General features: G+C 37.8%; 1 protein-coding gene across 1 annotated transcript; it reads right to left on the bottom strand.

Annotated features, from left to right (window-relative positions):
* Positions 1-23,011: 23,011 nt before the first annotated feature.
* LOC131364008 (uncharacterized) lies at positions 23,012-26,160 on the bottom strand. Its single transcript, XM_058407041.1, has 3 exons — positions 25,798-26,160; positions 24,940-25,046; positions 23,012-24,663 (listed from the first exon to the last, which is right to left on the bottom strand). Exons 1-3 carry the CDS (start codon positions 25,839-25,841, stop codon positions 23,027-23,029), a joined length of 1,788 nt encoding a protein of 595 aa, XP_058263024.1. The 5' UTR covers positions 25,842-26,160; the 3' UTR covers positions 23,012-23,026.
* Between the last annotated feature and the right edge of the window lie 250 nt (positions 26,161-26,410).

The raw sequence follows: 26,410 nt of genomic DNA, 5'->3' as shown, positions 1-26,410 counted from the left end.
AAATTATTTAGCTATTGATTAAATAGCTGGCTTTGATTAATACAAGTCTATAATAATCAAGTATATCCTTTATAATAATCATGCAGAATATTAGCATGCTAGTATAATAACCACACTGAGACTGGACATAGAAAAAGAGAAAACATTAGAAGTTACAGCTGAGTGAGGTGCATATCGTGTGATTATGTAATCATAAATAACACTTTGCAGGCGCCAAGAGAAAAGGCAATGAAACCCTTAAAGGCTCAGGGCCCAAGATATGCACTAAGGCAAGGGGAAAACAGTGGGTGTGGAGCCAGGTTACTGTGATATGACAGTGGTGGGCTGTTAGGGCAGTGTGATCTAGTCTATGGTCACAACAGCATTGGAACGCCAGCGATGAAGCGGGGAGGATATGAGACAGCATAATTGCAAGGCTTACTTAAACATAGCAGCACATCTAACTTGGATCAAGCAGATAAGGAAATGTCAAAATAACATAGAAGAAGAGATCAGGGTATTTAAACATCATTGTGGAAGGCAGCAAGCGAGGCCAAGATGATCTGTGGGGAGCAGTGTGTGCGGTCGAAACGACCCGTATGTAAGATATAAAATGTAAAATATTCAAAATATTTTGGAAATATTCAAATTAGAGACAAGGGGGCGCCATGGGGCGCCTGGGGTATAAGTAGAGGGGAATTTCTCTGGGTTTTTCAGACCAGCTGCTCTCTTCAGAAATGCATGTGATTGACTGCATGTCTGAATAAAGAAACCTGCTTCTTCTCATCTGCTGACTGAAATCTCTGTTATTTGTATTTGATCGATCGTTAATTGAGCTCATTGGGTAAGATTATGGACACAATAGAAACTGACACAATCTAAAATTCCACCCTGTGATATGTCCACTCGGAGGGGGCTCTGAGTTCTGACACAGGTCTTACACTGGATGCCCTTCCAGACACAACCCTTTTTTCTCCAGGATCAGCACTGAGAGTTAACCCCTCAGTGACTGGGGTGGTTCCCTGCCTGGAAATCAAACCCGGTCCATGGCAGTGAGAGCACTGGATCCTGCCACTGGACCACCAGGGGTCTAAATAATAATAAATGAGTAATGTTGATGATTCCTGTCTCTGCAGTGTAACATGTACCTCATTTACTAATTAGAAATCATTTATTTTTACAGAGTCAGTGTTTTAAATCATGAAGTCTCACATTTCCTTAAATTTTGGACCTTTTATCTGGGGACTTTTTCATTTACATTCCATTTACAGTTCCAGTATTTAGTACACACACTTCTCCAATGTACTCTGTACAGGTAAATTATTCAGTGCATCAGATAAACATCATAACTCGTTTAATCACAGACTAAATACAGAAGAAGAATTAACAAAGAACAGACACTACACTGAAGCTCTGATTATACACCAAGCAAACAGATTATTATTCAGATGTTCAGACATGGAGCTGTATCCGGTAGATAATAAGTAGAGTAGAGTAGAGTAGAGTAGAGTAGAGTAGAGTAGAGTAGAGTAGAGTAGAGTAGATTAGAGTAGAGTAGAGTAGAGTAGATTAGAGTAGAGTAGAGTAGAGTAGAGTAGATTAGAGTAGATTAGAGTAGAGTAGAGTAGAGTAGAGTAGAGTAGAGTAGAGTAGAGTAGAGTAGATTAGAGTAGAGTAGAGTAGAGTAGAGTAGAGTAGATTAGAGTAGAGTAGAGTAGATTAGAGTAGAGTAGAGTAGAGTAGAGTAGAGTAGAGTAGATTAGAGTAGAGTAGAGTAGATTAGAGTAGATTAGAGTAGAGTAGATTAGAGTAGAGTAGAGTAGAGTAGAGTAGATTAGAGTAGAGTAGAGTAGAGTAGAGTAGAGTAGATTAGAGTAGAGTAGAGTAGAGTAGATTAGAGTAGAGTAGAGTAGAGTAGATTAGAGTAGAGTAGAGTAGAGTAGAGTAGATTAGAGTAGAGTAGAGTAGAGTAGAGTAGAGTAGAGTAGATTAGAGTAGATTAGAGTAGAGTAGATTAGAGTAGAGTAGAGTAGAGTAGAGTAGATTAGAGTAGAGTAGAGTAGATTAGAGTAGATTAGAGTAGAGTAGATTAGAGTAGAGTAGAGTAGAGTAGAGTAGATTAGAGTAGAGTAGAGTAGAGTAGAGTAGAGTAGAGTAGATTAGAGTAGATTAGAGTAGAGTAGATTAGAGTAGAGTAGAGTAGAGTAGAGTAGATTAGAGTAGAGTAGAGTAGAGTAGAGTAGATTAGAGTAGTGATATTTAACAGGAAGTAGAGAATATTTACACTTTTACATTATATTATTATAAGTCTACATTTGTTTTGTTCCCTTTAGAGGCATCAGAAAGTGGATTTTAATGTAAAGAGCTGCAGTTAAAACAGATCACAGCACTGAGCCACATAATAACAGATCAGGTTTATGGTCATAAATAAAAGTTAATAAATTTTATGTAAATTCTTTCCACTGGCTATATCTGTGATGGAGATTAACAGTAAAATAATCACTTCAGCCTAAACGGTAGATTATAAAATCACTCACCTTAATTCTGAATGCTGAATTCTAATCAGCATTAATGATGGACGGTGTCTCAGACTCTCAGATCCTTATGCTTTTTCTATGTGTGTTATTCGGCGCTCCACCCACAACTTCTGTAACACAAACTGGAAAATCCCATCGAGTCTGATTTGTGTGACATGATACATAACCAGAGGAGAGAAGATACAGCAGAGGGAGACACTTTTACACTCCAGCTGAACAACCACTTAACAACCAGATAACCAGTATATAAACATCATAAAAATAAAAGATCTCTGCAGTTAACAAAGCTTGAGAAGCTGCATGGAAGAAAATAAAACAAAGATAATACAAATATAAAAGACAGTTTAAACTGCTTCTACTGTCAACATTAACATGATTAATGTATTGATCTCAAGTAAAGTATCAGAAAATCACATAACTGAGGAAATGGTTTTGTAGTTGGACGCATTTAAGGTCAGATTTTTATTACACTGTTATTGTGTGTATGTTCCTCAGACCAACAGTGTAATGTGTCGTCTTTATAGAAACTAAAATCCCAAGGCAATGAAAATATGTCCCAGATTCCCAAACATGCCATTAAAATTGTTTTTAGATAGAAAAGATAGATAGAAAAGAAGCATTTTTCCTTCACATGGAGGATTTCAGAAATATGTCGTGTTGGAGATTGAGAGAACATGAAAACTTACACATAAATTACACATAAATTCTTCAAAATTACTCATGAATTCTGTGAAATGTACTTTTTGACATCTTTATCTTTTCAACAATCTCTCTATTATTTCTTTAAATACCCAAATATTGTGTAGTTTCACTGTTGTAATGGTGCGACTGCTATTGTTTTTGTCCTTGGTTCACTCTGAAGTTGTCGCTGCTTTGCCAGTGGTACAGTGCTGCTTGTTAGGGAGCAATGTGAACAGTTTACTAACAAACTGAGAAACGCAAAAGAAAATAATTTCACTATTCTGTAATATGACAAGTTTCATATTGAAAAATAATAAATAAATGAATAAAATAATATTCTACACATAAACTTATCTTTCTTGATTGGAGGATTAATAAATGTGCCATGTCACCTCTCATCATCTGTAGTTTCGGTTTAGTGCGCATGTGCACACTGTTCATCTGTCGTTGTTTTAACAAGCTGTGGTGTCCGAGTGTAAGTTAAAAAAATCGGCTTGATTTATTTCTTTATTTTTCTTATTGACTCCAAAAACTCAGTCAGAAATCTTCTGATCCTCCTGTAGGACACTTCCTCAGGTAAGATTTCTCTAAACACTGCTGAATAAATTCTTTTTATGGGTTTTTATTTCCAATAAACACATTACTGATGAACTGTAATAAACTTTAGAGAGAGACTCACTCTGCCCGGGACCAGATCTGTGGTGATCTCAGTGAAGTTCACCATATGATGGACAAAGTTTTAAATCAGATTAAATAATCTTGTTTTTCTGAGCTCAGGTTTATTAGATGAACAAAAACACTCCAGAAAGTGTCGCTGAAACACCACAGTTATCACTGAGTATGAAGAAATCTCCTCTTATAACCTAAAAATACTCAGTTATCTGAGAATAAATCAGGATATGTTTTTTATTACAGCTTTTGGCTTAAACTATTTCCAAAGCCAAAGAATAAATAAACAGTGTTTAATAATGAATCAGTTTAAGCTAATCCTCTTACAGGAGTGAGAATAATGTTTATAGTGTAGTATAGTCTTAATAAATGTAAGCATACAAACAACAGCAATCACAACATTAATGAGATTTAAAACAGCATTAGGAAATGTGGAGCTTAATCCTCGTCCCTCTGCTGGTATTCTGCTGTTTCACATCAAACCCACTGGATCTACAGAACCAGATAACAGCACTGTGATATTTCCCTTTTTGTTTAGTTATGTAGACTTAAACTTCTAGAAAACAGAAGAGCACAGGACACACATTGTCTGTAATTCTGTATTTTTTACTTCTCTCTTTTTTTTCCTCCTTCACATAGAGTATAAGAATTTGAATTGAATTTAATTTAAAGCATCAGAGCGCCATCTACAGGTGAGAACCACTGCACTTGTCAAGCAGGATGTTAGAGCAGTGAACACATGAACATGTGCAGACCACAGGTACATCCAGAGCAGGACTGGTAGTGACTGGTGTACATTAAGGTCACATTTCCACACCTGACTTTTCTGAAGCCCCTGAACACAGTGCTGATGTACACATTATTTAGTTTTGTTAGTGCTAACAGAAAGGAGCTGCAATAAGAGCTAATGCAGGTGCATTGGGGCAGGAATCACTTCAAATCTATTTACATCAAACAATATCTCTCTAAATCATCTATCCTCACTGTAATTCCCAGAAAATCTGTCTGATCAGTCCGGTGTGATCTACCAGGAAAGTGTAGTTTAAAGCTGGTACACATTCAAATACAGCAGCAGGAATGAATTGTGTAGTTTCCCTGAAGTTGGTTTTATATTAAAAGATTTTAGTTGGTTTAAGATTTGGTTTATTTTGATTTTTTAACCCCATGCCATCATCACCACGGAGGAGCTGGACCAAGCCGGACACAGAGAGTCTGTCTGTGTCGATGCACGTGTCTGTGTCCAGGAACGTCACATGCACACTCGCTAACACTCACTGAAAGGTGTAATGAACAGGTGTAATGAACAGGTGTAATGAACAGGTGTAATGAACAGGTATAATGAACAGGGATAATGAACAGGGATAATGAACAGGGATAATGAACAGGTGTAATGAACAGGGGTAATGAACAGGTATAATGAACAGGTGTAATGAACAGGGGTAATGAACAGGTGTAATGAACAGGTGTAATGAACAGGTGTAATGAACAGGTATAATGAACAGGGATAATGAACAGGTGTAATGAACAGGTGTAATGAACAGGTATAATGAACAGGTGTAATGAACAGGTGTAATGAACAGGGATAATGAACAGGGATAATGAACAGGGGTAATGAACAGGTGTAATGAACAGGTATAATGAACAGGGATAATGAACAGGTGTAATGAACAGGGATAATGAACAGGTGTAATGGACAGGTGTAATGAACAGGGATAATGAACAGGTGTAATGAACAGGGATAATGAACAGGTGTAATGAACAGGGATAATGAACAGGTGTAATGGACAGGTGTAATGAACAGGTATAATGAACAGGTGTAATGAACAGGGATAATGAACAGGTGTAATGAACAGGTATAATGAACAGGTATAATGAACAGGTATAATGAACAGGTATAATGAACAGGTGTAATGAACAGGTATAATGAACAGGTGTAATGAACAGGGATAATGAACAGGGATAATGAACAGGGATAATGAACAGGTGTAATGAACAGGTATAATGAACAGGTGTAATGAACAGGGATAATGAACAGGGATAATGAACAGGGATAATGAACAGGTGTAATGAACAGGTGTAATGAACAGGTATAATGAACAGGTATAATGAACAGGGATAATGAACAGGTGTAATGAACAGGTATAATGAACAGGTATAATGAACAGGTGTAATGAACAGGTATAATGAACAGGTGTAATGAACAGGGATAATGAACAGGGATAATGAACAGGGATAATGAACAGGTGTAATGAACAGGTATAATGAACAGGTATAATGAACAGGGATAATGAACAGGGATAATGAACAGGGATAATGAACAGGTATAATGAACAGGGATAATGAACAGGTGTAATGAACAGGGATAATGAACAGGGATAATGAACAGGTGTAATGAACAGGTGTAATGAACAGGTATAATGAACAGGTATAATGAACAGGGATAATGAACAGGTGTAATGAACAGGGATAATGAACAGGTATAATGAACAGGGATAATGAACAGGGATAATGAACAGGGATAATGAACAGGTGTAATGAACAGGTGTAATGAACAGGTATAATGAACAGGTATAATGAACAGGGATAATGAACAGGGATAATGAACAGGTGTAATGAACAGGTGTAATGAACAGGTATAATGAACAGGTATAATGAACAAGGATAATGAACAGGGATAATGAACAGGTATAATGAACAGGGATAATGAACAGGTGTAATGAACAGGGATAATGAACAGGGATAATGAACAGGTGTAATGAACAGGTGTAATGAACAGGTATAATGAACAGGTATAATGAACAGGGATAATGAACAGGTGTAATGAACAGGGATAATGAACAGGTATAATGAACAGGGATAATGAACAGGGATAATGAACAGGGATAATGAACAGGTGTAATGAACAGGTGTAATGAACAGGTATAATGAACAGGTATAATGAACAGGGATAATGAACAGGGATAATGAACAGGTGTAATGAACAGGTGTAATGAACAGGTATAATGAACAGGTATAATGAACAAGGATAATGAACAGGGATAATGAACAGGTATAATGAACAGGGATAATGAACAGGTATAATGAACAGGTATAATGAACAGGTATAATGAACAGGTATAATGAACAGGTATAATGAACAGGTATAATGAACAAGGATAATGAACAGGGATAATGAACAGGTATAATGAACAGGGATAATGAACAGGTATAATGAACAGGTATAATGAACAGGTATAATGAACAGGTATAATGAACAGGTATAATGAACAGGTATAATGAACAGGGATAATGAACAGGGATAATGAACAGGTGTAATGAACAGGTGTAATGAACAGGTGTAATGAACAGGGGTAATGAACAGGTATAATGAACAGGGATAATGAACAGGGATAATGAACAGGTGTAATGAACAGGTATAATGAACAGGGGTAATGAACAGGGGTAATGAACAGGTGTAATGAACAGGGGTAATGAACAGGTATAATGAACAGGGATAATGAACAGGTGTAATGAACAGGTGTAATGAACAGGGGTAATGAACAGGGATAATGAACAGGGATAATGAACAGGTGTAATGAACAGGTGTAATGAACAGGTGTAATGAACAGGGATAATGAACAGGGATAATGAACAGGGATAATGAACAGGTGTAATGAACAGGTATAATGAACAGGTATAATGAACAGGGATAATGAACAGGGATAATGAACAGGGATAATGAACAGGGATAATGAACAGGGATAATGAACAGGTGTAATGAACAGGGATAATGAACAGGTGTAATGAACAGGTGTAATGAACAGGGGTAATGAACAGGTATAATGAACAGGGATAATGAACAGGGATAATGAACAGGTGTAATGAACAGGTATAATGAACAGGGATAATGAACAGGGATAATGAACAGGGATAATGAACAGGGATAATGAACAGGGATAATGAACAGGTGTAATGAACAGGGATAATGAACAGGTATAATGAACAGGGATAATGAACAGGTGTAATGAACAGGTATAATGAACAGGGATAATGAACAGGTGTAATGAACAGGTGTAATGAACAGGGATAATGAACAGGTGTAATGAACAGGTGTAATGAACAGGGATAATGAACAGGGATAATGAACAGGTGTAATGAACAGGTGTAATGAACAGGTGTAATGAACAGGGGTAATGAACAGGTATAATGAACAGGGATAATGAACAGGTGTAATGAACAGGTGTAATGAACAGGGGTAATGAACAGGTATAATGAACAGGGATAATGAACAGGTGTAATGAACAGGTATAATGAACAGGGATAATGAACAGGTGTAATGAACAGGTATAATGAACAGGGATAATGAACAGGTGTAATGAACAGGTGTAATGAACAGGGATAATGAACAGGGATAATGAACAGGTGTAATGAACAGGTGTAATGAACAGGTGTAATGAACAGGGGTAATGAACAGGTATAATGAACAGGGATAATGAACAGGTGTAATGAACAGGTGTAATGAACAGGGGTAATGAACAGGTATAATGAACAGGGATAATGAACAGGGATAATGAACAGGTGTAATGAACAGGTGTAATGAACAGGTATAATGAACAGGTATAATGAACAGGGATAATGAACAGGGATAATGAACAGGGATAATGAACAGGGATAATGAACAGGTGTAATGAACAGGGATAATGAACAGGTATAATGAACAGGGATAATGAACAGGTGTAATGAACAGGTATAATGAACAGGGATAATGAACAGGTGTAATGAACAGGGATAATGAACAGGTGTAATGAACAGGGATAATGAACAGGTGTAATGAACAGGTATAATGAACAGGGGTAATGAACAGGTGTAATGAACAGGTATAATGAACAGGTATAATGAACAGGTATAATGAACAGGGATAATGAACAGGTGTAATGAACAGGGATAATGAACAGGTATAATGAACAGGGATAATGAACAGGGATAATGAACAGGGATAATGAACAGGTGTAATGAACAGGTATAATGAACAGGGATAATGAACAGGTGTAATGAACAGGGATAATGAACAGGTATAATGAACAGGGATAATGAACAGGTATAATGAACAGGGATAATGAACAGGGGTAATGAACAGGTATAATGAACAGGGATAATGAACAGGTGTAATGAACAGGTATAATGAACAGGTATAATGAACAGGTGTAATGAACAGGTGTAATGAACAGGTATAATGAACAGGTATAATGAACAGGGATAATGAACAGGGATAATGAACAGGGATAATGAACAGGTATAATGAACAGGGATAATGAACAGGTGTAATGAACAGGGATAATGAACAGGGATAATGAACAGGTGTAATGAACAGGTGTAATGAACAGGTATAATGAACAGGTATAATGAACAGGGATAATGAACAGGGATAATGAACAGGTGTAATGAACAGGTGTAATGAACAGGTATAATGAACAGGTATAATGAACAAGGATAATGAACAGGGATAATGAACAGGTATAATGAACAGGGATAATGAACAGGTGTAATGAACAGGGATAATGAACAGGGATAATGAACAGGTGTAATGAACAGGTGTAATGAACAGGTATAATGAACAGGTATAATGAACAGGGATAATGAACAGGTGTAATGAACAGGGATAATGAACAGGTATAATGAACAGGGATAATGAACAGGGATAATGAACAGGGATAATGAACAGGTGTAATGAACAGGTGTAATGAACAGGTATAATGAACAGGTATAATGAACAGGGATAATGAACAGGGATAATGAACAGGTGTAATGAACAGGTGTAATGAACAGGTATAATGAACAGGGATAATGAACAGGTGTAATGAACAGGTATAATGAACAGGGGTAATGAACAGGTGTAATGAACAGGTATAATGAACAGGTATAATGAACAGGTATAATGAACAGGGATAATGAACAGGTGTAATGAACAGGGATAATGAACAGGGATAATGAACAGGTATAATGAACAGGGATAATGAACAGGTGTAATGAACAGGTGTAATGAACAGGTGTAATGAACAGGGATAATGAACAGGGATAATGAACAGGGATAATGAACAGGTGTAATGAACAGGTATAATGAACAGGTATAATGAACAGGGATAATGAACAGGGATAATGAACAGGGATAATGAACAGGGATAATGAACAGGGATAATGAACAGGTGTAATGAACAGGGATAATGAACAGGTGTAATGAACAGGTGTAATGAACAGGGGTAATGAACAGGTATAATGAACAGGGATAATGAACAGGTGTAATGAACAGGTGTAATGAACAGGTATAATGAACAGGGATAATGAACAGGGATAATGAACAGGGATAATGAACAGGGATAATGAACAGGTGTAATGAACAGGTATAATGAACAGGGATAATGAACAGGTGTAATGAACAGGGATAATGAACAGGTGTAATGAACAGGTGTAATGAACAGGTATAATGAACAGGTGTAATGAACAGGTGTAATGAACAGGGATAATGAACAGGGATAATGAACAGGTATAATGAACAGGGATAATGAACAGGTGTAATGAACAGGTGTAATGAACAGGTATAATGAACAGGTATAATGAACAGGGATAATGAACAGGTGTAATGAACAGGTATAATGAACAGGGATAATGAACAGGTGTAATGAACAGGTATAATGAACAGGGATAATGAACAGGTGTAATGAACAGGTGTAATGAACAGGGATAATGAACAGGGATAATGAACAGGTGTAATGAACAGGTGTAATGAACAGGTGTAATGAACAGGGGTAATGAACAGGTATAATGAACAGGGATAATGAACAGGTGTAATGAACAGGTGTAATGAACAGGGGTAATGAACAGGTATAATGAACAGGGATAATGAACAGGGATAATGAACAGGTGTAATGAACAGGTGTAATGAACAGGTATAATGAACAGGTATAATGAACAGGGATAATGAACAGGGATAATGAACAGGGATAATGAACAGGGATAATGAACAGGTGTAATGAACAGGGATAATGAACAGGGATAATGAACAGGTGTAATGAACAGGTGTAATGAACAGGTATAATGAACAGGGATAATGAACAGGTGTAATGAACAGGGATAATGAACAGGTGTAATGAACAGGGATAATGAACAGGTGTAATGAACAGGTATAATGAACAGGGGTAATGAACAGGTGTAATGAACAGGTATAATGAACAGGTATAATGAACAGGTATAATGAACAGGGATAATGAACAGGTGTAATGAACAGGGATAATGAACAGGGATAATGAACAGGGATAATGAACAGGGATAATGAACAGGGATAATGAACAGGTGTAATGAACAGGTGTAATGAACAGGTATAATGAACAGGTATAATGAACAGGTGTAATGAACAGGTATAATGAACAGGTGTAATGAACAGGTGTAATGGACAGGTATAATGAACAGGTGTAATGAACAGGTATAATGAACAAGTATAATGAACAGGTGTAATGGACAGGTATAATGAACAAGTATAATGAACAGGTGTAATGGACAGGTATAATGAACAGGTGTAATGGACAGGTATAATGAACAGGTATAATGAACAGGGATAATGAACAGGGATAATGAACAGGGATAATGAACAGGTGTAATGAACAGGTATAATGAACAGGGATAATGAACAGGTGTAATGAACAGGGATAATGAACAGGTATAATGAACAGGGATAATGAACAGGTGTAATGAACAGGTGTAATGAACAGGGGTAATGAACAGGTATAATGAACAGGGATAATGAACAGGTGTAATGAACAGGTATAATGAACAGGGATAATGAACAGGTGTAATGAACAGGTATAATGAACAGGGATAATGAACAGGTGTAATGAACAGGTGTAATGAACAGGGATAATGAACAGGGATAATGAACAGGTGTAATGAACAGGTGTAATGAACAGGTGTAATGAACAGGGGTAATGAACAGGTATAATGAACAGGGATAATGAACAGGTGTAATGAACAGGTGTAATGAACAGGGGTAATGAACAGGTATAATGAACAGGGATAATGAACAGGGATAATGAACAGGTGTAATGAACAGGTGTAATGAACAGGTGTAATGAACAGGTATAATGAACAGGGATAATGAACAGGTATAATGAACAGGGATAATGAACAGGGGTAATGAACAGGTATAATGAACAGGGGTAATGAACAGGTGTAATGAACAGGGATAATGAACAGGGATAATGAACAGGTATAATGAACAGGGATAATGAACAGGTATAATGAACAGGTGTAATGAACAGGTGTAATGAACAGGTGTAATGAACAGGGGTAATGAACAGGGATAATGAACAGGTATAATGAACAGGTGTAATGAACAGGGATAATGAACAGGTGTAATGAACAGGTGTAATGGACAGGTGTAATGAACAGGGGTAATGAACAGGTATAATGAACAGGGATAATGAACAGGTGTAATGAACAGGGATAATGAACAGGTATAATGAACAGGTATAATGAACAGGGATAATGAACAGGTGTAATGAACAGGGATAATGAACAGGTATAATGAACAGGGATAATGAACAGGGATAATGAACAGGGATAATGAACAGGTGTAATGAACAGGTATAATGAACAGGGATAATGAACAGGTGTAATGAACAGGGATAATGAACAGGTATAATGAACAGGGATAATGAACAGGTATAATGAACAGGGATAATGAACAGGGGTAATGAACAGGTATAATGAACAGGGGTAATGAACAGGTGTAATGAACAGGGATAATGAACAGGGATAATGAACAGGTATAATGAACAGGGATAATGAACAGGTATAATGAACAGGTGTAATGAACAGGTGTAATGAACAGGTGTAATGAACAGGTGTAATGAACAGGGGTAATGAACAGGTATAATGAACAGGTATAATGAACAGGTGTAATGAACAGGGATAATGAACAGGTGTAATGAACAGGTGTAATGGACAGGTGTAATGAACAGGGGTAATGAACAGGTATAATGAACAGGTATAATGAACAGGGATAATGAACAGGGATAATGAACAGGGATAATGAACAGGTGTAATGAACAGGTGTAATGAACAGGTGTAATGAACAGGTGTAATGAACAGGTGTAATGAACAGGTATAATGAACAGGGATAATGAACAGGTGTAATGAACAGGGATAATGAACAGGTATAATGAACAGGTGTAATGAACAGGTGTAATGAACAGGTGTAATGAACAGGGGTAATGAACAGGTATAATGAACAGGTATAATGAACAGGGATAATGAACAGGTGTAATGAACAGGTGTAATGAACAGGTGTAATGAACAGGTATAATGAACAGGTATAATGAACAGGGATAATGAACAGGGATAATGAACAGGTGTAATGAACAGGGATAATGAACAGGTATAATGAACAGGTGTAATGAACAGGGATAATGAACAGGGATAATGAACAGGTGTAATGAACAGGTGTAATGAACAGGTGTAATGAACAGGTGTAATGAACAGGGGTAATGAACAGGTATAATGAACAGGTATAATGAACAGGGATAATGAACAGGTGTAATGAACAGGTGTAATGAACAGGTGTAATAAACAGGTATAATGAACAGGTATAATGAACAGGGATAATGAACAGGGATAATGAACAGGTGTAATGAACAGGTGTAATGAACAGGTGTAATGAACAGGGGTAATGAACAGGTATAATGAACAGGTATAATGAACAGGGATAATGAACAGGGATAATGAACAGGTGTAATGAACAGGTGTAATAAACAGGTATAATGAACAGGTATAATGAACAGGGATAATGAACAGGGATAATGAACAGGTGTAATGAACAGGGGTAATGAACAGGTATAATGAACAGGGATAATGAACAGGTGTAATGAACAGGTATAATGAACAGGTGTAATGAACAGGAATAATGAACAGGTAGCATGAAAACGAGTTGACTTTAAACCGCGTGTTTTCTCTCAGCTCTGTGTGACCAGCAGACTCTGGATGTTAGTTTAATGTTAGACTCAATATGATCATAACTCAGTGGTTTTCATATCAGAGGACAGATGAGGTGGACAGTTAGGACACATGGAGAGATGGGATTGAATGGACAGATGGAGGACAATGTTCTTTATATTTTTTATGATTGTGAGATTGTGTGAGAATCCTGTGTCCTGTACTAAATCAGTAGTGTACCTATAGTCTTATTAATGTTCCATCCTTTTGGATTACAGCAGTAAGGAGTACAGAAGGTTATTCCTGCTATAATACAGTGTTGGAGACATAAAAATCATCTACTTTATGTATTTGTGCTGCACAGAAAATTAGCCCCAGGAATGTAAATATTTTAATTTGTTCATTAACTACGAGTGTGTGTTTGTGCATGAGAGAGAATTATTAAAGTAATGATCAACATTTTCATATAATTCCATATTAATGTAGCTGCTGTCTATCTGTAACTAATATTACAAAATAGTGATTCAACACACACACACACACACACACCGTTCATAAAAGCTTTCTGCTGTTTCTATTCTAAACCCCTGTGGTTTGGTGGGCGTGTCTCTGACAGACATCCTGTACAAGTCATTTATTTTACATTTTCAGCTGCAGCGGTCAGTTTATAATAAAAGTTTCTTTAACAGTGGGAACTGAGTCTCTCATTATTTACATTTATTCACACACAAAACATTAATGGTGAATATTATTCTCTCAGGTCTTGCTGATTGGTCCCTGTTAAACAACAAAGTAAGACATCTTATTTATATACATAGTTTAGTAGCCTACTGTTCTTTTTGGCAGAATTTATCATTATAATCAATTTAATTTTGTATCACCATAGTCCCTAAATGTATGTAAATGCAGAAAATGGAATTCAAATCAAAAACATTTGCCCCCATTTTTGTCCCCCCCCACTTCTCAAACCAAAGTTACACCCTTGTTTATGTTTCTCTATCACTGCTATCGTATCTGCAGCTGTCCTGAGTTTGCCGTCCTCCTGATGGTGGATTTCAGAGTTGTATCAGCTCTCACACGCTAATCAGAATTTTCTAATCAGAACTAAACTTCATCATGAGTGTCATCATGTCCATTTTAAATCCAGCAATCTAACTTCCAATCTTTTATTATGTGTGATTCTTCTCTGAACGATAAACCAGGCTGTGAATCGTACAGTGTAAAGTTTAGTGTATAGTTCGGGTGAAATTTATGAAAACTATGACTTTGATTAGAAGTTTTTCTTCATTTTCCTCACGTTGATGTGTGTGCAGCTCTCCACTGAAGTCATGTCTGGATCTGAACTCCGGCTTCTGATGGTGGGAAAATCCGGTGTAGGAACAAGCTCAACAGGAAACACCATTCTGGGTAAATGGTAAATGGCCTTTCCTCATTCACCAACAGATTCCAGAGATAAAGTTCCACTGTGGCAAACAGAACCGTAACCGTGTTTGATAATCCCAATTTCTTTCATTCTACACATTCTGCATGGGAGATACCATGCACTGAACAATAAAGACAGAAACAGGGGACAGGTTGTTGAGTTACTGGAGAAGATCGACAGAATGGTGTGTGATAATGAGAACAATCTTTACACACTAAAGATGTTTCAGAATTCACAGTCACTCAGAGAGTTCTGTAAAAGAACAGTTCTAACAGTTAAAACAGTTTGGAGAGTCAAACCACTGATCTGTGTCACTGTGCTGGCTATGGGAGGGGTTTATGGATGGAACAATCGCTCTAATAGTGCTTTACCTTTCACTAAGGGATGTCTAATAGGTCTGTTAGCAGCTTTAGCAGGAGCTAGCTCAGGAAAGACCTGTGTGTGGATGAAATGTGGCTGGTGGTGTTATAACAGAGTGAAAATGCTGGGGATCCCATGTGGCTTTGCTGCAGGTGGGATTATAGGGTTCTGTGTGGGTCCAGGGGGAGTCCTGTTTCCAGGATTAGCAGCGCTAGCAGGAGCTGCTGGAGCTAATGTCACCACACACACTGTGTTAGTGGACTGAGTTGTAGCTGATGTTCCTCAGGTCATGATTTAAATGATGTTTAGAATAGTGTGTGTATTAACCCCAGTCATATGAGAGGAATAAGCACTTAGTTGTGCTGCTGTAGGAAAATAATCCACTTCAGGATGTGAGCAGTAACAGAACTTCATCACAGCATTTTTTATTTCTTGTATTGTTAAAGGTGTGTTTTAGTTGAATGTATATTAATGAATGTTTTAAATAGTTAATAAGTTTGATCTTCACAGATATGTAACTGACTCTTTACTGTTAATAATGTGTTTTAGATTCACTGATTCTAGTGGATCAACACACTGTTTAATAAAAACACAGGAAGCTGTTCTTTACTCTTTAAACTCGAACCATTTTCACTATCACATTATCACATTATTAGTAAAGTTAACTATATACTTTAAACATCAGCTAATTCTAAACAATGTGTGGTCAGTTTTAGTCTTTGATGTGAAGAGATCATTGATTCAGACTCTATATAACTCTACACTTATATGTGATTATTCTCTTAAATGCATATTTGTTGGTAAAAGGTGTACATGTATGATAATTAATAATTGTTTATCTTTCTCTGTATTTCTGTGTCGATAATTACATTAAAAGTTATAAAAGGTGTTTAATAAATTACTCAGATGTGTTTCTATGGTTTCTGTCCTGCAGTGATTGACTGGTGATCAAAATGTGGTCAGATCAAATATATAATCACTTCTTTATAACTTTATAATTTTTATTCTGTTTCTATAATTCTGTAAAGCTGCTCTGAGACAATGTCCATTGTTAAAGGCGCTATACAAATAAATTCAGTTGAAATTGAATTGAGTGTGTACTTTTAGGAAGTCAACTGTCATCTCCACTGTTTCACTGATATAATGTTTCAGGTTGTTGTGTCTACACCGCAGGTAAAGTCACCTCCTGTCTGTATGTGGAGTGTGTGTGAGTGCTAGATGTTAATATCCCCAGCTTCACCTGCTGGTAAGGAAATTTGTGATCCAGTTGCAGGTGGATGTTGGCACAGACAGTTGGCTGAGTTTTTAGTGAAGGATGTCTGGAATGATTGTATTAAAGGCTGCACAAATAGTCCATAAAGAGAATTATTGTAAAGAGGGTATTATTGTAAAGATATACCCCAATTTTCTTTCACCTTGAGATATTCGGCTTGCTTCCACATTAATCAATACCTGTCCGTTAACTGACCATCTGCTGAGTGGTAATGAGAATCATTGAGAATGGTCCAGTCACATGAGGCCAAATGTATAAAAACAATATTGATTCACTGACTACAAAAGTGGGAGGGTCCGAAAAATTTGAAACAAGCCAGAGCTCAGCCTCAAGTGCCATGCTTTTCAAAAGTTTGCATAACCACATACACACTCATTTGTCCGGCGCCCCGCGCGCACACACACACACCACACACAAACACACACACACACACACACCACACACAAACACACACACACACACACACACACACACACAAACACACACGCACCACACACAAACACACACACACACACACACACACATATACACTATATTGCCAAAAGTATTCGCTCACCCAATCACCCAAATAATCAGAATCAGGTGTTCCAATCACTTCCATGGCCACAGGTGTATAAAATCAAGCACCTAGGCATGCAGACTGTTTTTACAAACATTTGTGAAAGAATGGGTCGCTCTCAGGAGCTCAGTGAATTCCAGCGTGGAACTGTGATAGGATGCCACCTGTGCAACAAATCCAGTCGTGAAATTTCCTCGCTCCTAAATATTCCACAGTCAACTGTCAGCTGTATTATAAGAACGTGGAAGTGTTTGGGAACGACAGCAACTCAGCCACGAAGTGGTAGGCCACGTAAACTGACGGAGCGGGGTCAGCGGATGCTGAGGCGCATAGTGCGAAGAGGTCGCCAACTTTCTGCAGAGTCCATCGCTACAGACCTCCAAACTTCATGTGGCCTTCAGATGAGCTCAAGAACAGTGCGCAGAGAGCTTCATGGAATGGGTTTCCATGGCCGAGCAGCTGCATCCAAGCCATACATCACCAAGTGCAATGCAAAGCGTCGGATGCAGTGGTGTAAAGCACGCCGCCACTGGACTCTAGAGCAGTGGAGACGCGTTCTCTGGAGTGACCAATCGCGCTTCTCCATCTGGCAATCTGATGGACGAGTCTGGGTTTGGCGGTTGCCAGGAGAACGGTACTTGTCTGACTGCATTGTGCCAAGTGTAAAGTTTGGTGGAGGGGGGATTATGGTGTGGGGTTGTTTTTCAGGAGCTGGGCTTGGCCCCTTAGTTCCAGTGAAAGGAACTCTGAATGCTTCAGCATACCAAGACATTTTGGACAATTCCATGCTCCCAACTTTGTGGGAACAGTTTGGAGCTGGCCCCTTCCTCTTCCAACATGACTGTGCACCAGTGACCAAAGCAAGGTCCATAAAGACATGGATGACAGAGTCTGGTGTGGATGAACTTGACTGGCCTGCACAGAGTCCTGACCTCAACCCGATAGAACACCTTTGGGATGAATTAGAGCGGAGACTGAGAGCCAGACCTTCTTGTCCAACATCAGTGTGTGACCTCACAAATGCGCTTCTGGAAGAATGGTCAAAAATTCCCATAAACACACTCCTAAACCTTGTGGACAGCCTTCCCAGAAGAGTTGAAGCTGTTATAGCTGCAAAGGGTGGACCGACGTCATATTGAACCCTATGGATTAGGAATGGGATGTCACTTAAGTTCATATGCGAGTCAAGGCAGGTGAGCGAATACTTTTGGCAATATAGTGTATATATATATATATGAGCAAAATACAGTTTTGATTTTTTTATTTTAAATAAATGATAATATGACTAAAAGTGGAAAAGTGTGACTAAATGATTTTATTTCGTTATTAAAATTTATAATTATTGTTAATGTGTTAAAGTAAGATTCTTCTTTGGCTAACTCTGGGGGCGCCCCAGTGCCCCCTACTGACCACTGCCACCACTGTAGCTAAGTGAGCTAACGTAATGAGTAACTCTTGAGCAGCAGTCTACATTAACGTTACTGATGTTCTACAGAAACATAATAACCCAAGAGCTCAACTTTTATTGTTGATATTTGACCGGTCACCAAGTAACATTTCTTTTTCATGTTTTTTATGTAAAGCAGAATTAAATTACTGTACAAACACTGTAACTGTCCTTCACACACCAAAGCATTAGTTGACTATACTGAATATTAGTCAATAATACTGAAATATTGACTGAATTTCAACTTTTTTCCTCTGAATCTGTAGAGCAGCAAGTTTCTGTTAGCTCATCCTGGTTAAGGCACTGGTTTGTTGATTGAAAGTTCAGGGCCCTTAACCCTCTTGGCTCCAGGGTGCTGTATCATGACTGACCCTGCGCTCTGACCCCAACTTCCACTGTGCTGTAATGTATAAGTGACAATAATAAAGGCTTCTTCTTCATCTGTTGTGGGGAACAACTGCCATTTATGTTAGATAAGGGGTTTTGGTTTCTGTTTTTGTGTAAAGGAGATTAGGGAAGAGAATAGTCTTTTTATTTTTTAATAAGTATCCCTATAAATCCCTACAATGATGGATTTTGATATTTTTATTCTGATTTTCATCCACTCTAAAGTTGTTGTTGGTTTTGCTAGTGCTCTACACCTCACTAAATGTTGATATTTTATCAGATATTATCTGCTGTATGTGTGTGTATTATGTAGCAAAATGTGAAGCATTGTGAGTGTATTTTCCTGCGTACCAAGCCTGTTGTTTTTATGCCTGTTTGCCATCGTGTATGACCACGTTTTCTTCTTTGACTTGCCCTTTTATAATTGTGATTTGGATTTGTTTGCCCATTGCACACTGATTGTTATGGTTTCCACGGACTTTGCTTGCTTTTTTGACTTTGACCTGCCCTGCATTTTTGGATTGCTTTCACTCTGCTTTCTTTAGTAACTTCTTCATATGGAATCTACTGACTCCATGTTACACTGGGTCAGAATAGTTAATGATGAATTAATTAGTGGTGGCTAAGAACCTGCTAATCAGAGCTGTCTGATGTCTTTAGAGCAGTGGTGGACCGTCAGGGTCAGTAAGTCCTTCTCTGCTGGCCTAAACAGCAGTGATCTGAATCACTGCATTTTAATATATTTAATATATTTTCCATGAATGTGTAATAAATTATTCCCAATAGTCTATTCTCTACATTTCATAGCTTTTCTCTCGGTTGCGCTGCTTCCAGTAGTGTATATTTATGATAAGAGTATTTATCCAATCATATTTCAGACAGTGGATGACATCATGTGTTCCCAGAGTGGAAATCTGCCTTAAGGCCTTCAGAATCAATAGTGCAGGCGCCCAGAGCTTAAAATAAGTGGCAATGAAACTGTTCCATTAACCAATCAGATTTGGAGTTGGCGTCACTGGGGGCCATCTAGCAGGTGTACGATTACGTCAGCAATTTCCCGTCCTTTGATTGGATAATTGGAGTCGTCAGAGGCAGTGACCCGCACAAACTAAATAATATATATATATATTAACTCACAATGGCTGACAGAGGAGAAGAAATCGATTTGGTTGGGGACATCCTTACAAATACATCTTCAAGACGGACTTTAATAAAATTGTAAAAGTAACTGTAATAAAATGGACTATTCCTTGTGAGGTGTGAAATACTGTAGACTAATTTCTTTTTTACTTTGTTATTTAACGGTTGATTACTATCTATTATCATAATGATGGTATAGAGGTGGATTAATTCAGGAAGGACACCGGTGAAGGCCTAGGTGTGAAACACACGGTCCACTACTGCTTTAGAGTCATGCTCAATCTGTCTCTAGCACAAGCTTCAGTACTAACCTGCTTCAGGACAACACCATCATACACCTCCTAATGACCTTAAATTCAATTACATTTTTTCAATTCAATTTTATTTGTATAGCGCTTTTAACAAAGAGCATTGTCTCAAAGCAACTTTACATAAAAAAAACAACATAAGAAACAACAAACATATAAACAGACAGACAGACAGACAGTCCTAGATGTTATCCCAAGTGAGCTAGCCTGAGGCGACTGAGGCGACTGTGGCAAGGAAAAACTCCCTTAGATGGAAGAGGAAGAAACCTTGAGAGGAACCAGACTCAAAAGGGAACCCATCCTCATTTGGGTGACAATTGTGTGATGCAGATACAGCATGTGTAGAGTGTTATGTAAATCAATAAGGAGGTTGTTGTCCACAGCGCTGCTTGAATCTCCCAATCCTCACAAGCAGAACCCGGCTGGAGCTGGTCCATCTCCGGATGCCACTGGAGCACAGTCTCTGTATGCCTCGGGATGGGTAGAAGAAGGGAAACAATGGAACAGCATTAGCGTAGCTGCTGTTCATAATATTAGCAGTACTAGATGAATGTGTATTTAATCAGATGTACTGGAGCACAAGGTTATGGGATGTGTTAGATGTATGTCAGGATAAAGAGATAAGTCTTTAGTCTACATTTAAACTGGGAGACTGTGTCTGAGCCCCGAACACTGTCAGGAAGACTATTCCAAAGTTTTGGAGCTAAATACAAAAACGCTCTACCCCCTTCTGTGGACTTTGATATTCTGGGAACTACCAGAAGTCCGGAATTTTGTGATCTTAAAGAGCGTGGTGGATTGTAACGTGTTAGAAGACTGGAGAGATAGGTGGGAGCTAAACCAATTAGAGCCTTGTATGTGAGTAGAGCTAATTTATAGTCAATTCTAAGTTTAACAGGTAGCCAGTGCAGGGATGATAATATTGGGGTTATATGATCAAATTTTCTTGATCTCCATCAGTAGCACTGACTCCAGCTGTTTAAAAACCTGGTCATGACCTTTATTTAAAGGAACATAATGGACACTGAGACTCTCTCCACTTACACCAAAACCAGTCTAACACTACAATCCACACAGGATTTGAGAATGTTATTAGTTGATTTCAGCTGACTCACTGCCACAGGAAAAGGCGGGGCTAAGGACTAGAACGGTCACAAGAAGCCACTTTGTTACTGTGCTGCTGTACAGTGGTGATGGAAAACCCCACTGAGATGATATGAGGAAGAAACCTTGAGAGGAACCAGATAGAAAAAAAACTGGAACACAGCAAACAGAAGTGCATTCTCTATTCAAAATAAAACATTTATAGATGTAAATAATTGCAGTACTCATATACACCACATGGCCAAAAGTATATTGACACCTGACCATCACAACTATATGAATTTGCTGGACATCCTATTCTGAAACAATAAGCATTAATGTGCAGTTGCCTCACTTTGTGAAAACAAAAATATATAACATCCTCTTTTGGGAAGGGTTTATACAAGATTTTGGAATGTGTCTGTGGGAATTTGTGCTCATTCAGTCTAAAGAGCATTTGTGAGTTCAGACACTGAAACCTTGCTCACAGTCAACATTCCAAATCATCCTAAAAGTGTTCAGTTGTGTGATGTTGCTTCCAGAGGCACTTTAGGACTCTGTAGTGAATGAAACAATAGAGTCTAGGAGCTCTGTGAGTTTGCATTTTCTACCACTTCATGACTGGAGCTGTTGATGCTCCTAGCCACTTTCATTTCTCAGTAACAGCACTCACAGTTGGAGCTGATCTAGCAGGACAGGAAGTTCACAAACTGACCGATGGTGAAGGTGCCATACATGATGGTGCCATGTTAAGTCACTGAATTCTTCAGTACCACCCATTTTACTGCCCGTGTCTGTGTATGGAGTGCATGACCATGAGCTTGAGTTCATCTGTTAGCATTGGGTGAGGCTGAAACATCTGAAATCATTAAGTAGTGTCTCCACATAATAGATGCAACATTAATACACAACAAAAATTTTTTTAACATTTCAAAATACATATTTGCTTAAATTACACATTAGTATGTGTTTATTTACAGCAGCAACAAACAAACAAGTTAAAAAGTAAATTAAAAAATACATGTTTAAAACAAATCAATACATTCATATAATAGTATTGATTTTATTTTTAAAATATATTTTTATACAAATGTATTTACTTGTATTCAGAAATCAGTTTATTTATATAAAGATTTATATAAATGTACTAATATTTTCTAAACACATTTACTAAAATCTTTTTTAATTTAAATGTAAAATATTAAATATTTCTTCATTTTTTATGTATACAGTGAGAAGCTCCAGTTGAATGACTCTCTCAGTAATTCTTGAGAAATGGGAGAATTTATTTTCTTTTTAAAATGTATATAAGCTACCGTAAATTCCTGAAGAAGTGAGGGCTCTTCACAAAGTCTGTGTTTACCGTATACCAACTCCAGCAGACGATGAAGCATTTCTCTGTCAATCTCTGATTTATTTCTGAGTGAAAGCCACTTTTTACAGATTTGCTCTTCTTCCCTTATTAGCTTTTCAAGTTTTCTTTTTTGTTTTTTATTTAATGCAGTACTTGCCCCATAAAATCCCCGTTTATCTGAATTGACCCAGCTTCCCCCTCTCGCCATCGGAAGCTTCTCTAAAATAATCTCCTGTTCAGCTCTTTCAGGATTTGGTCTGAGAATCAGGTCTAAAGCCATTAGTGTGGTGATAAAGGACCTATAGTTTCTTATAGACTCTGAAATCACTGTTGCTAAAAAGTATGTAGTGAACCAAGCTTCTCTCTTGGGCTTTAAACGTCCGTGTGTATAGACGCCCTGTAAAGTCTCTCTGGTGTACTGAGCGTACTCAGAATACAGATCATACAGATCTTCATGATGTTCTTTACAGTTCCTGATTCCTTCTCGAATGTCTGTGTAACTGTGCTTCTTCTTCTGACTTTTAATAACTGATTCAATTTTATCTGCATTTTCTGTTCCATTGAGCTGTTTCCCTACAAGAAATACATAAAGCTTCTTAGGATACACTTTATAAATCCAGCTGTTTATCATGATGTATTTGGGATCCTTTTCACCAACATTTGCGTAGTGTATGATCACATTCAGGATGCCTTCACTACACTGAAGTGTATAACAGTTTTCTAAAATATTATTAATATCATCCTCAGAGGAAAATAATTCAAATTTTTCCCAAATGTACTCTTTAACCTCCCATTTTAATTGTAAATCATATATAATGAATCTGTCATTATGTGATCTAACTGGATAATCTAACTTAAATTTTAGAGAAAAAGTTAAAGCCCAAAACAGAGCCTCGAGCTCATCAGTGTGAGGTTCTCTATAGTCTTCAGAAACAAACCGACCAGGCAGCTGGGCTCCAAGCAGTCTCTGATTTCTGACGCTCTTAATACTACAGAAAGTATTGAATGACCTTAGAAAGTAGAGCTGTGCCTTATTTACCAGTGCTGTTATGATGACTGTCCCTGACGGCTCCACTAACATGTGAAGACACAGGAACCTAAAGCTCTGGACTATTTCTGTCATGTCTCCATTGATGTTTATTGAAGTAGATTGTTCACCACCTCTCCAGCTGATGTTCAGCTCCTTGATCTGCTTGGTGTGGAGATCCACACAGCCCTCTATAGCAGTATGGTTGATTATGAGGGTGGAGGGTCGATGTTTATTTATAAGCCTGACTGGTGAAAGGTTTGCCAGGAAATCCTCTCTCCATTCACAGAAGTGCTGAATGAGGAACAGATTCTGCTGTGTCACTGGTATGATGGTAGTTTGCCTCACACCTCCAGTGTCCTGGGTTTGAGTCTCGCTCCCTCTCACTGTGTGTGTGGAGTCTGCATGTTCTCCCCGTGCTTGGTGGGTTTCCTGAGCACAGGCTCCCCCTGACCCGAGGATAAATCGGATAAGCGCTACAGACAATAAAATGAAAAAAAAAAAAAAAAAAAGTAAATAACACAAGTTATGCATTTTGATTCTATTGAGTAAAAAAATATTTTCTTGTTAAAATCTCTGTACCCACCCCTCTGCTAATGATTTAGGCAGCAAAAAACTGACCCTTAGTAATGAGATTTTTAACAGACGTAGTGTATTTACAAAGAATTGTTTTTTAATTGTAATCAAAAGTAGTTTAATTTTAATTGAACAGCTTGTAAGCAAACAATAAAACAATAAAAGATAAGGCTTACCGTCAATGATATACTGCTCATTTAAAAACATTTGATGTTGTTCCTCAAGCTCAACCTGTTTGTCTGCGTGCAGGAACTCACTCTGAGCGTCAAATGGTGGCTTTCTCCTGTGTGTTAAGAAAATACACATCATTCCCACTTCCTGATGAACTTGTTATAAGCGGTAAAAGTGGTGAAGGAGCCAAATCCAGTACTACGTGTTGGTGAAAGTGAAGGCAATGCTACACAACATTAAACCCATGAACTTTTTGTACTTGAAGTTTAGTAGAAAAAAATACATTTATTAACATTTAAGATGGAGACCCATCAGGACTTGTATAAGGAGCAGCAACATAATGCTAATGACATCAGCTGTGTATGTGGATTAGGGAATACTGTCCGAAGGAAGGATTTGAATACACATTTCTGCTTTAAATCATATCTTAAAAACATCTTCATTAAACCGGTTCTATTAAAACTAGATTACTAGATAACAAGTTTTCTGCCTGCTAGAAAAATTCAAATTAGCAGCTGTAAAACAGTGCTATGGGCTAAATAATTCTACTGCATATTTTACTTCTACTTCTGCCCAGTTACTCTAAAAATATTGATCATTTAACCTGTAGATATTTCAAGCCATTTCATGATTTGTTAAATAAAAATAAAAAGCACTTGATCTTAGTTGGCTACCAGCACATTTACCACGACACATCAAAATGGCGGAGATTGTGTGATATGACCCAGAAGAAGTCTCAATGGCTTGATCCAAAATAACTATGTGCTATATAGTGCACTATAAAGGGAGAAGGAATTCACCTGTGTGTCTCTCACACTAGGTGTGAGCTGTGTAGATTTATAGTAGTAAAGGATAAATCATACCTAGGCATGTTGAGACACGTAGACATGGAAGGAGTAGAAGCCATTCGTGGGTTTGAATGAAAAAAAAAACAAACAATCCAAAATGGGAGGCAGACTCAGGAGAAAGTTCAGAGAGTGGGTAAACAGTCAGCGTGGCAAAGAATAAAAAAATAAAAAAATAAATAAAACAGAATCCAAACAGGGAAAAACTTGCTTCTAAGAAGTTAGCACGAGTGTGGCTAAAATGTCCGACATATCAGTATATAAGGCTAAAATTCCATGACGTAACTGAAAGAACCGGAAGTTATCAGTATTATGGAGAGGGGGCGGGTGAAGAACAGCGAGAGCCGTTACACATAGGTTATATTCCTGATTACAAACGGCACACAAAACCACAAAACTGTTTAACTGTTGTGTTATAGAAAATGGAAAAGCTCCAGCTGAATTTCCAAGGCCCTCCCCAACCTCCCTGTCTTCCTGATGCTGTGCTGACTTTGCCAGCCCAATGTTGTGCCCCTCCCACACCGTGCTACACTGCTACACTAAACCAAACATCAATAACAATACCAAATAAATCAAAGTATTACAGTAGCACTGAACTATAATATACACTACCGGTCAAAAGTTTGGACAC

Source organism: Hemibagrus wyckioides, linkage group LG13 (assembly GCF_019097595.1).
Source record: "Hemibagrus wyckioides isolate EC202008001 linkage group LG13, SWU_Hwy_1.0, whole genome shotgun sequence".
In the NCBI taxonomy this organism is placed as follows: Eukaryota; Metazoa; Chordata; class Actinopteri; order Siluriformes; family Bagridae; genus Hemibagrus; species Hemibagrus wyckioides.
The sequence above is the reverse complement of the archived record's forward strand: the minus strand, read 5'-3'. Positions and strand labels throughout refer to the sequence as shown.

What these genes read in the sequence shown, in the direction of transcription:
- LOC131364008 (XM_058407041.1), bottom strand. Translation starts at nt 25,841, where the DNA reads ATGGCTTCTACTCCTTCCATGTCTACGTGTCTCAACATGCCTAG. An exon ending in ACGTGTCTCAACATGCCTAG is followed by an intron (nt 25,047 to 25,797) that starts GTATGATTTATC and finishes CTTAACACACAG; the next exon opens with GAGAAAGCCACCATTTGACG. An exon ending in TGAGCAGTATATCATTGACG is followed by an intron (nt 24,664 to 24,939) that starts GTAAGCCTTATC and finishes TATTGTCTGTAG; the next exon opens with CGCTTATCCGATTTATCCTC.